Below are 11978 nucleotides of genomic sequence, written 5' to 3'. Positions count from 1 at the left end.
TGGTAAACATGTAGTAGTATATACAACAGAAATATATTTCATACTTCGAACATCAACGGCTGCTAATACTTTGCATAATGCTTCTTTCAAAGTCTTTACATAAACTAATCAGCTACTACAGCTACAACCAATCGTTTATTCGTTCCCAAGAATTGCAAGTTTATATGCTTTTAACTTAACTAACAAATTCCCTGCTCACTGGGTTATTATGCCCGCAAGTTTTACGTTGGTAAACTTTTTGGGAGGATACATTTCCAACCGACTTGATTGGATTTTTCCGGTGTGTAGGCCTGGCTATTGTTTGCCACGCAAGTGTGAATGTATGCTTTGCTACAATCGAATGCATACACAGGCACTTACATTGTTACATATCTACCTTGTGTTTTTGCGTAAATTGAAAGGACCTGCTTGCCTAGCGGTCGCCTTTATTGATTTTTTGCCGTACCTTTGCTTGCGACGTTCATTTGTACCCACACATACACCCATATATGTATGTAAACAAGTCTATAGAGAAGGTGTTGAAGTACAAATACGTACACAAATACAGCTAGAACGTAATCGCTTTGTTATTGTTGCGCATTCAATGAAGTATTTGCACACGAAGGAGTTTTACCGTTTCTGATGCCTGTAGCTTCTGCATTTGATATTTATTGCTGTTTTTCTAATTCATTGCATTTTAATAGCTTAAGTGAAATCGAATAGTTCCCAGATCGTTTGGCGAAATTCTATAGTATGCTTTGAATGATTGTATATATATGTATATACATGTTTGTGGCATTGCTCCCCTTTTGTTGGGTACGCAGAACAAATACGCTTCTATAAATCGATACACAGAAGTTGAGTGCTCTTTTCAAGGATGTGCATATGTCCACGTGTTTACGGTTAAAGCAGACCTTGCGTAATCTGAGTATGTGCGGGTTGTAAGTACGGCTTCAAGGGAGCTAATAATGCTCAAGATTGTAGTTTGTTCACTTTCGTGTGCAAATAAGGAAAGTTGTTTGCAGAAAGTTGAGTGAAAGGACATGAAACGATTGACGGAGTTGTTGTCACTCACAAAAACGTAATTAGTTTTTGTTGTAAATTTCCTTTTGACTTTGTTGGTGACATTGACATTGCTTTGCAATTAGATTTGGGGTATGCAGACTTAAAGAAAGAAAAAAAATCAACGACTTTAAGAATATTACTGTGTTTAAATATAACTTATCGATTATCAGTAACATAAAATTATACAATTAAGTATATTATAAATAACTATATAAACAAAAATACATACTAACAAACAACTATTTCTCTTAATTTCTTCCTCTTTAGTCTCCGACCTCAAGTACACCGACAATCAGCGCGTCATCATTCACGTGAAAGATGTCAATGATGAACCACCATACTTTATTAATCGTCCGCTGCCCATGCAAGCCGTCGTACAACTTAATGCTCCGCCCAATACACCAGTTTTTACATTACAAGCTCGTGATCCGGACACCGATCATAACATACATTATTTCATTGTACGTGATCGTACCGGTGGACGTTTCGAAGTGGATGAACGCTCGGGTGTTGTACGCACCCGTGGTACTGATCTTTTCCAGTTGGATATGGAATATGTTTTATATGTGAAAGCGGAAGATCAAAATGGCAAAGTGGATGATCGTCGTTTCCAGAGCACACCTGAGGAGCGTCTTTCCATTGTGGGCGGCAAACGAGCACCACAATTCTACATGCCTAGCTATGAAGCGGAGATACCGGAAAATCAGAAAAAGGATTCTGAGTAAGTTGTAAAAACCATATTTTAAAATTAGGCTACATACAAAATATATCAATATCTTAAATATACCGTTAATAAAACTCATTTATTTCGGCACATTTTTCTAGTTATACAGGGTTTTCCAATATGGATTATATGATTTACAAATGTCGTTTCGGCCATTTTTAATATGTCATGATCTGTAATTCAGTGTAATTTTGATTGTATTCAGTAATGTTTACAAATTATTCAATTTTATTATCAAAATAATCGTTCTTAAACTGCAACTTTCTTGCGCTTTTGCCATTTTGTGGTCGTAGTAATCGTCCACCTTTGCTAGCAATTCGTCGAATGGTTGAAAATTTCGATCGTACCTTTTCAAAATGCCAATAAGACAAAGAAACGCTCGAATTAATGAAAATATTGTAGCCGTTCAGATAAAAGTTACTGAAGACCGCGATGTGGATTCCAAGAAGTTCGTGAAATCATCGTAAACTTTGTGAAAAGTTAAAGAAAAGTGCTCTTCATGTTGTCATCAGATATTTTTGTTAATATTTTGGGTATGAAGTATGCCAATGCTAAACTCGTATCAAAAGACCTGAATCGTTACCTAAAGCAAAGTCGAGTAGAGGTCGCAAAAGATATACTTGAGAACGTAGCTGAAGAGCCTGCATTATTCAACCGTATCATTACGTGACGTGAAATGATGAGACATGGCTTTATGAGTATGACGTCGAAACTGTGCAATAGTCTAACTATTAACGCTCCAAAAATTAGTCGAAACTGAAGGAATAAAAATGCGAAAAGCACAGAAGGTCATCTCAGCCGAGGCTTAACATATAACGTGTGTTTAAAAAATTTGACTAAGCGTTGGCATGCTTGTACTAGTTTAAGAGCTTTTTTTTCAAAACGTTAATAAAATCGTGCAAATTTATTTCTTTACCCTGTTCATGTAAGTTTTAATCAGACAATATTTAAAGTTATTGCGATACCATGGACTACAGTGATAAATGCAATAAAGTGAATTGTAATGAACTTCAATATATGAAATATATGAGAAGGCGGTCATTAAATCAAAACTTTTTTTCTAAAGAAGTAAAAGTGGCTTGTTCGGCACAAATTGTACGGAAAAGTAATTTATCGGAATTTAACTAAGATATCAGTTCCAGCTATCAGAAACCAAAAGAATATACCATTTTGTTTTATAATACTCCAATTCTGTATTAATGGATGATCCGCATAGAGGTAATTTTTTTGAAAGATCACTCGTGAGTCGTGTCATATTGTCATATTATTTTTGTTCAGTGTTGCTTGGCATTTTATCATGGAAAGACTCACGCCTGAACAACGTTTACCAAAGGTACAACTTTATTACGAAAATTCACGTTCTATAAAGAATGTGTTTTGGGCGCTTCGCTCAACTTATGGTCAATATAATTGGCCTACTGAGCGTACTATTTGCATCACCATCACCCATCTTGAGACCCAGCATTCATTATAGTATAATATTCGACCGGATAGACTACGTCCAGCATGGATTTCAACAGACTCTATGGCCTATCGATATCTCTTCCAGTACATCATACCATGACACCAGGTGCTTACAGCGTAGTCTTGATAATGCGGGTAAAGTGCTCAAAAGATGCTCCATTGTTTCCCTCTAGACATTTTCTGCAGTCTTCTCAATTTGTCAGACCCATGCTGCAGCCGTAGGTCACCAACACACAGTGACTAGTTAGTATTCCGATCATGTTCCTACAGTCTCTTAGTGCCAATAGAAATTTTGTTACTTCCGATATACCGTTTTATGTCGTATTGTATAGACAATGAATGGGTTTTCCAATGTTGATCACGTTTTTGGGTGTTACCCAAGATATCTTTGTGACCTAACACCCAGTAGAAGTGAAGTTGCTTGTTTCTGACAATACTTTCCATTGCTGCCCTGCTTCCCAAGACACTTCTGGCGGATATGCGATACGGATTACTGCCTTGATTGCTGCCTGGCTGTCTACGTTGATGTTGGCTCTGGAATTGTCTGCAGGTACATTAGAGGCCAGCTCCGTGGCTTACGCAGTGGCAAAGACCTCAGCTTGAAATATATTGCAGTTCATCGGCAACTTAAAAGCAAAAATGTTTAGAGTGTTGGGCGCAGCTAATATACCTTTACGTCAACGATAATTTTCTATGTTTACTTTGAACTTTCATTCCCAGTTGAAAAGTGGGATCATGTAATGGGTACTTGCCAAACCACCATTACCCACCCGAGCTGCACGAAAGTTCTATATGGAAAATCTCCAGCAGGCAGTAGTCGTCCCGACAATTTTGCTGCGCAGTTTTCAGCGAAGAGGTCTATAGGTGACAGATTTTAATAATAAATATTCCATATTTGTTAAAATCAAATAAAAGCTAAAACATTTTGTTGTTGATGTTGTAAAGGTTATCTACATATGTAAATTCTGTTTGGTAGAGATAGACAAGCTATTGTTTTCGTCGCCAACTGATGGAAAGCTCAATAAAAAAAAGAGTTTTTCTATTGGGTTGGATTTTAAAGAAATTCCCCAAATTTTAAACATAATTTTAATAGTCACTGAAATTAAGTTGCTAAAAGGGCTTCATACTTTACCACTAACTCTTTGATCTCTTTAAACTTGACTTATAAATACATGAATTTAAGCTCTTCAATACTTAATGAAAGTAATTAATCTTGATTTTGTTGGCTATAGGTACCTTTTCCGAATATAATTAAACTGTAAATGCATCTTTTGTCTTTCAAGCGCAAATTACAATCATACATACATATATGTATATGTACCTTCAAAGCGTAGAGTGTGCATATGTAGAGAAATCAAGTTTCGCTAATAACAATATAATCAGGTAATTTGCCTCCTTGTTATGCTGTTTGTGCAATCTTCATGTCTTGTTTGATGTTTCACTGCAAGTTACCTAGAAATACACATTGCGCTTACATAAGGATGGAAATATATGTACATAGAGTCTTTCTACTCCTAGCGATCCGCCTTCATACGGGATATAATAAAATATGCAAATTATATTCCAATAAAGTTGTGCAAGACGAAATTGTGCTGGAAAACAAATTGAACCGTAGAAAGAGGAGCGCGTGAGCTGAGCAGAAGTTAGTCGAGCCAAGCGAACGGGTACGACTGACTGACTAAAGCTCGGCTCATTGAAATTCCGATAGAAAAACAACTGTCAAATGGCATTTCATATGAAATGAAATATGTAAACGGAAGGACGCATAGAGACATATCCAGAATTATAAAAAAAAAAAATATTTGCACACAAATGCACATTCGAGTGGTGGCACACACACTTACTTACAACTAGTTCTGCACACGTAGAAGAAATAAAGCGTACAGCATGTATGTACATATGCTTGAATAAATGTTGTCAGCGTCACTCAGCGTGCTGGCACTTTCCCGATTTATTTTCCATTTTATGCGCACTTTTGTAGCCAAAAATTTTGTGCGCTGATGGAAAAAACATTGTAACAAATATTAAAATTATTATACAATCTTACATACTTACGTATAAATACATATTAAGCTACTTTCGCACACCCACCTCACTAAATCATGCTTTCTTCTCTTTCAGCATCATCTCGGTGAAGGCGAAATCTTTTGCGGATCGAGAAATACGGTACACATTAAAAGCGCAAGGGCAGGGTGCTGGTACATTCAACATTGGTCCGTCCTCGGGTATTGTTAAGTTGGCGAAGGAATTGGATTTCGAGGATTTACGACAGCCACACGTCTACTCACTGATAGTCACCGCCACCGAGGACTCGGGTGGCTTCTCCACATCCGTTGAGGTAAGCAGATATACTTACATATTTATATATAAATATACTCACGAAAAGAAATATACCTGCTGGTTGAGTACTCGATATCGTTGGTATGTCTTTATTCGCAAAGCAGTTTAAGAATTGTGCGCTGCTTCATGCTATAAGCGGCTGAGCTGTGGATGTGCATGCGTAAATATGAAAATAATCTTGTGTGTGGACAAGCGTGTCCTGGATGCAGATGCACTCAAGTGTGTACTAAAATTGTTAAAAAGCGCATTCAATGCTCATTTATCAATAATATCGACTAAAGGAGGGTAATAAAAGCACACTGATTTTTTTGTGAAAAAGAAATGGGTTACACCACATATACATAAATACTATTTGTATGACGTGGTCGGTACGAGTATGCACTTCCTAGAAAGTATGTTGTCGAGAAAATGTAGGTTTCAATGTTCTTAATTTCGATTTGTGTGTATAGTTAATAAAAAAATCTCATATGCATTCACAAAATAAAATAAAACTTGTTTACATTGAAGAAAGCGGTCATACTGTTGTACTAAGTATTTATTTATTATCTTATATGGAAGGCATCTTTGTTAACTATGAAAAGTTTAACTGGGTCGACTTCACTGGATTTACCGAAAACGCCTTCATCGCTCTATTCATTCTTACGGACGGAAACGCAACAAACGCAACTGCTTTTTTTCATTCCGGGCGTTTTTTACGTGGCGGGTCCCAAGCCCAGCGCATGTCCTTGTGGAGGGGATGTTTCGTCTTCTCACTTTAGCTCGCTTTCAAACAGATGTTCTTAGGCTATCCAGAAGATACTTGGTCTAGGACCGGAAGTCGTGAGCTGTTTGAGACACATGGAAAAGAATCGTTTCTGGCCGCTCCCTAGTGAACGGAACGGAAATCAAGGAACTTTCCTCACTTGCGTGAACTTCTACACATGTCTCCATCCTCCCAACACGTGCGGGATGGAATAGATACCGAGAGTTGAAGATGGACAGAAAAAGAGAGAGAGGATGAAATGCGTGAGTATAAAGAGCTTGATAAGCTGGCCGACAGGGGTAATGCTCGAAAAATCTACGAAAAGATGCGGCTGCTAACAGAAAGTTTCAAGACCGGAGCATACTGTTGAAGAAGCCCCAAAGGTGATCTAGCGACTGCTGCCCAGGGCATACCAAAATTATGTGGGGCACACATTTTTAACCTGATGAATGGCAGTGAAAATATAACGCCAAGAGAAGGCGAACTCGAATCCCCACGATGGCAATGGAGCAGACAATCCATTTTCCGACCATGAAGAAGTTCGAATAGCAATTACCCGCCTGGAAAATGGCGGCGGTCGATGGATTGCCAGCCGAGCTGTTCAAACACGGCGGCGAAGAACTGATATGGAGCATGCATCAGCTTCTTTGTAAAGTATGGTCAGACGAAGGCATGCCCAACGATTGGAATTTAAGTGTGCTCTGCCCAATCCACAAAAAGGGAGACCCCACCATCTGCGGCAACTTCCGTGGGATAAGTCTTCTCAACATCGCGTATTAGGTTCTATCAGGTGTATTGTGTGAAGGAAGAAAGCCCACCGTCAACAAACTGATTGGACCTTATAATGTGGCTTTAGAGTTGGCAAATCAACAACTGACAAAGGAAAGATGTCTGAACTTGGTATCCCCGCAAAACTAATACGGCTGTGTAAGCTGACTTTGAGCAACACCGAAAGCTCCGTCAGGATCGGGAAGGGCCTCTCTCAGCCGTTCGATGACAAACGAGATTTCAGACAATGCGACTCTCTTTCGCGTGACTTCTTCAATCTACTTCTGGAGAAAATAATTCGAACTGCAGAGCTTAATCGAACAGGAACAATCTTTTATAAGAGTGTACAGCTGCTGGCGTATGCCGATGATATTGATATCGCAGCAGAGCAAATGGGTCTAGTGGTGAACGAAGACAAGACTCCTGTCAACAAACAAACAGCCTTCGCACATGCGACTAGGCTCCCACGTCACTGTTGACAGTCATAACTTCGAAGTCGTAGATAGCTTCGTTGGAGCTAGTTTCAACACCAAAAAAAAAGTTCTGTGAAAGATTTATGATCCTTTGCGCGTTGGCCACGGCGAATATCGCATTCGATGGAACGGTGATCTGTATGAGATGTACAACGACATTGACATAGTTCAGCGAATTAAAAGACAGCGGCTACGCTGGATAGGTCATGTCGTCCGAATGGACGAAAACACTCTAGCTCTAAAGGTATTCGACTCAGTACCCGCCGCTCAGTAAAGACTGACGATCGGTTTTAAATTCAATTCATGCCCAAATGCATATGCATATACACCCGAAAAAGTGCGGGGGCTTTTTAAGTAGACAGTTTACACTGCTCCCTTCAACCGACAATGCTAAATTATGTTTTATCCGACGGCTGCGCAAAATGGCAAGACACTAAACTCCACTTACTTTCACCGATGAGGACGTTCTGAGTGTCATCAAATAGGCAGAATTAATCTGTTGCCGTTGAACACTCTTTAAATACACGATGTGTGGAAAGTCGAAAGAGTCGTCCTACTGCTGAGTGAGGCCTGCATACTTCCGGTTAAGGAACTTAAGGCACCCCTCTCCAGAGATTTTCTTCTGGGATGGTTTTGCAGAATCGATATCGAACAATACGCCGACGAGATTTTGAACACAAAAAACATTAATATTGAAATCATCAGCTCCTTCATCGGCTTTCTTCAAGGGAAGGACATTTTTGAAGACAAAACATCACGAATCGCTTGAGTTATTCATACCAAATATACTTTTGATCAGCGTATAATGAGTTCCCGCGTGACACTAACTACCACTTTGCATGTCATTTACAAACTTTTACGTACTGATTTATACAAAAGAGGGATCTTTCTCATCAAACTTTAGCAATAAGAGAGGAAAGTCCAAACGCATTTAGATATGTAGAAGAGAAATGACGAAAGTCAGCCAAATTGTCTTATATGACTAAATTAATAGATGCGATCTTATCCATACTCGAATATATATTTCAACAATATTTAATATCTTACTTAACGACCCATGAACTCTACATATATTTGGCCATGTTCTGCCATTATGGTAGGATATAATCGATATAATTATACAAGTAGTTAACATATTTAGAATTAAGGAATATTTTGAATACTGAATAATTCAAAATTTTTATTTTTTTCTTCCCACAGTTAACTATTCGAGTAACCGATGTTAACGACAATGCGCCGAAGTTCGAATTGCCTGATTACCAAGCGCACAACGTAGACGAAGACATACCGCTCGGAACCAGTATTCTGCGTGTCAAAGCAATGGACTCTGACTCGGGTGCAAATGCAGAAATCGAATATCTAGTTTCGGATGATCACTTTGCGGTCGATTCGAATGGCATTATTGTCAATAATAAACAACTCGATGCCGACAACAACAATGCCTACTATGAATTCATTGTAACAGCAAAAGATAAAGGTGAACCTTCGAAATCAGGCACTGCCACTGTACGCGTCTATACGAAAAATAAGAACGATGAAGAACCAAAGTTCTCACAGCAAGTCTATACACCGAATGTGGATGAAAATGCCGGACCTAATACACTTGTCACCACTGTGGTGGCATCCGATAAGGATGGTGATAATGTACGTTTCGGTTTTGTCGGTGGCGGCACATCGTCTGGCCAATTCGTTATAGAGGACATAACCGGTGTAATACGCTTACATAATAAGGCCATATCATTGGATCGTGATAAGTATGAATTGAACGTCACAGCTATGGATGATGGTTCGTGTTGTGTTAATGGTGATCACACCATACACACCTCCACCGCTGTTGTTGTGGTCTTTATAACCGACGTGAATGACAATAAGCCTGTGTTTAAAGATTGCGGCACCTACTATCCAAAAGTGGAAGAGGGTGCACCCAATGGCAGTCCTGTGATAAAAGTGGTCGCCACCGATGAGGACAAAGGTGTTAATGGACAGGTATGTATATATGTATATATTAGACACTATTAAATCTAGTGAATGAATTCAATGCAATTGTAATTAAAATTTCTGTGCTGCCGTTGAGTTTCACAGCCGGGTGTCGAGCATTTAAGAATACGTGTTCATTAACGCTAATAAAATTTCCGCGATTTCACGTAGAACAACAAGAAAGTAGTAGCAAAGAAAACGTTGAAAATTTTGGGTGTAGTATTTTGGTTGTGGTTAGCAAAGCGCCTGTTCGAAAACGGCAAGCTATTACTTAAACAGGACACAATACAAATTCCTTTAAGGTGAAAACGTATATTGTTGTAGTTGTTTCTCTTAGCCGACATTGCAGCAATTTATGTAGCCAATTAATAAAGTCAAACATTAAATATGAGCCGAGCTCGAATCAACACCGTTAATTTAGTGGTCGAGTGAATGAGCCACTAACCAAATACTCAAAGCGTACGCTCGCAGTATTTTATAAACACTTAAGCGATAACAATAGACCGTCATAGAAGCGAGCAAGGCGAAAGTCAGTATATTTGCGCGTAAGTGTACTTGACCAGGTTATTATGCTCAGTGAATGATTGGCCGCCAAAATGAAGAGCTCTTGAGCGCGGTCATAGCACATTTTCTCTTTTGTTATTCGAATAAAACGTATTACCGCAATTTCGTAAGCAAGTTGATTGTAATTTTTTATGCTTTTCTGAAACTTGGTAGTGAATTAATTATGTCCTCGTTAGAGAATCCAAATCTAAGCAGGCTCTTGCAATTAATGAGTAAATAATATGAGGGAAATAACTTACTCTACTAAACGTAAGGTAAGAGGAGCGAAGTAGAGTATGCGATTTCGTAAAAATGTATTTAATGAGATATTTTTTCAAAATGTTGGAAGCGAGATACACACTTTTTATCGAATAATAAGAAAAAGTGCAAAATAGTTATGCGGAGACCTTCCCATTACCATTAAGAACTCATACTTGCAGAGAGGTGTCTTGCGCTTAGAGGTGTCTAAGAACATATTTTTCAGAGTACTAGGAAAACAAAAATATTAGATTCTTGAACCACCATTATATTGGGTAGACAAAAAAGTCTTTTCGTATTTCTAATTTTTTTTATATTTATAATGAACTTTAATGAACAAAATATGTACAATTTTGGTCAACCACTTTTTGCCATTTTTTCGCTAGAGACATTTTTCCACAAGTGTAAAATTTTTCAGGTTTCTCGGCGAAAAACTGCGACAAGTACTTTTCACAGGCTTCTATTGAAGCTAACTTTGTTCCCTTAAGGAAGTTCTACATTGACCGAAACAAATGGTAGTCCAATGGGGCAAGGTCAGGGCTGTGTGGTGGATGCATCAAATCTTCCCAGCCAATCTCTCCTAGTTTTTGCCGAGGCATCAAAGATGTGTGTGGTCTAGCGTTGTCCTGATGGAAGACGAAGCCCTTTCTGTTGTTCAGTTCTGGCCGTTTTTTTTCGATTGCTTGATTCATACTCCTCAGTTTTTAACAGTAAAATGTAGAATCAATCGTTAGACCAGGCTGGAGCTCATAGTGGATGACTCCTTTCCAATCCTACCAAACACTTAGCATAACATTTCGAGGCGTCAATCCTGGCTTTGCGACCATTTGTTGAGCTTCACCACGCTTAAAACATGATCTTTTCGCACATTATTGTCGTATTTGGTCCACTTTTCATCTCATGTTACCATTCGCTTCAGACGTGGCTCGATTTCATTTCGCTTCAGCAAAGAATCGCACATGTTAATTCGGTCCATTAAACTTTTCAACTCATGTGGTACCCAAACATCGAGCTTTTTTTTTTGTAGCCAGACTTTTTTAAATGGTTCAAAACTGTTTGTTGATGAATTTCCTTAGCGATGTCATGGCTGCTTATGTGACGGTCCTGGTCAATCTTTTCCATAATTTCATCGACTTTGTCAACGCTAGGTCGACCAGAGCGAGCTGCATCTTTCACATCGAAATTTCCAGAACGGAAATATAGTTAATTAAAAAAATTAAAACTTTTATTTGCTTGAAAATCTGTTCAAATATAGACTTAACGTAGATCTCATGTGACACACAATTGTCAGCTCTTGTAGTATAATATAGATTATTAAGCATCTAATACCTGTTAGTATTGTATTAATAAATATATTTTGGTTTCTAAATTATAAAACATTTAAAATATGCTTTCTCTCAGGTCAAATATTCAATCGTGCAACAGCCGAATCAAAAAGGCACGAAATTCACAGTGGACGAAGAAACCGGTGAAGTATCAACCAACAAAGTATTCGATCGCGAAGGTGATGACGGTAAATTCGTGTCGGTGACTGTCAAAGCAACTGATCAGGGAGAGCCCAGCTTGGAGGGCGTTTGCTCGTTTACAGTGGAAATCACCGATGTTAACGACAATCCACCATTATTTGATCGACAGGTAAATACAC

General features: G+C 38.6%; 1 protein-coding gene across 5 annotated transcripts in view; it reads left to right on the top strand.

The window, feature by feature from the left end:
• The first annotated feature begins 1319 nt into the window (after positions 1-1319).
• Positions 1320-11978, top strand: part of LOC120767234 (neural-cadherin) — a 204758-nt gene continuing 194099 nt past the window's right edge. For all 5 annotated transcript variants that reach the window (XM_040093068.1, XM_040093067.1, XM_040093066.1 and 2 more), the window contains exons 1-4: positions 1320-1765; positions 5354-5570; positions 8756-9541; positions 11735-11968. In XM_040093068.1, the coding sequence (XP_039949002.1) occupies positions 1407-1765; positions 5354-5570; positions 8756-9541; positions 11735-11968 (1596 nt within the window). In that variant the 5' untranslated portion in view covers positions 1320-1406. The remainder of the gene's footprint in view (positions 1766-5353; positions 5571-8755; positions 9542-11734; positions 11969-11978) is intronic.

This window comes from Bactrocera tryoni, chromosome 2 (genome assembly GCF_016617805.1).
Source record: "Bactrocera tryoni isolate S06 chromosome 2, CSIRO_BtryS06_freeze2, whole genome shotgun sequence".
NCBI lineage: Eukaryota > Metazoa > Arthropoda > Insecta > Diptera > Tephritidae > Bactrocera > Bactrocera tryoni.
This window is presented reverse-complemented; position numbering and strand designations above follow the sequence as displayed.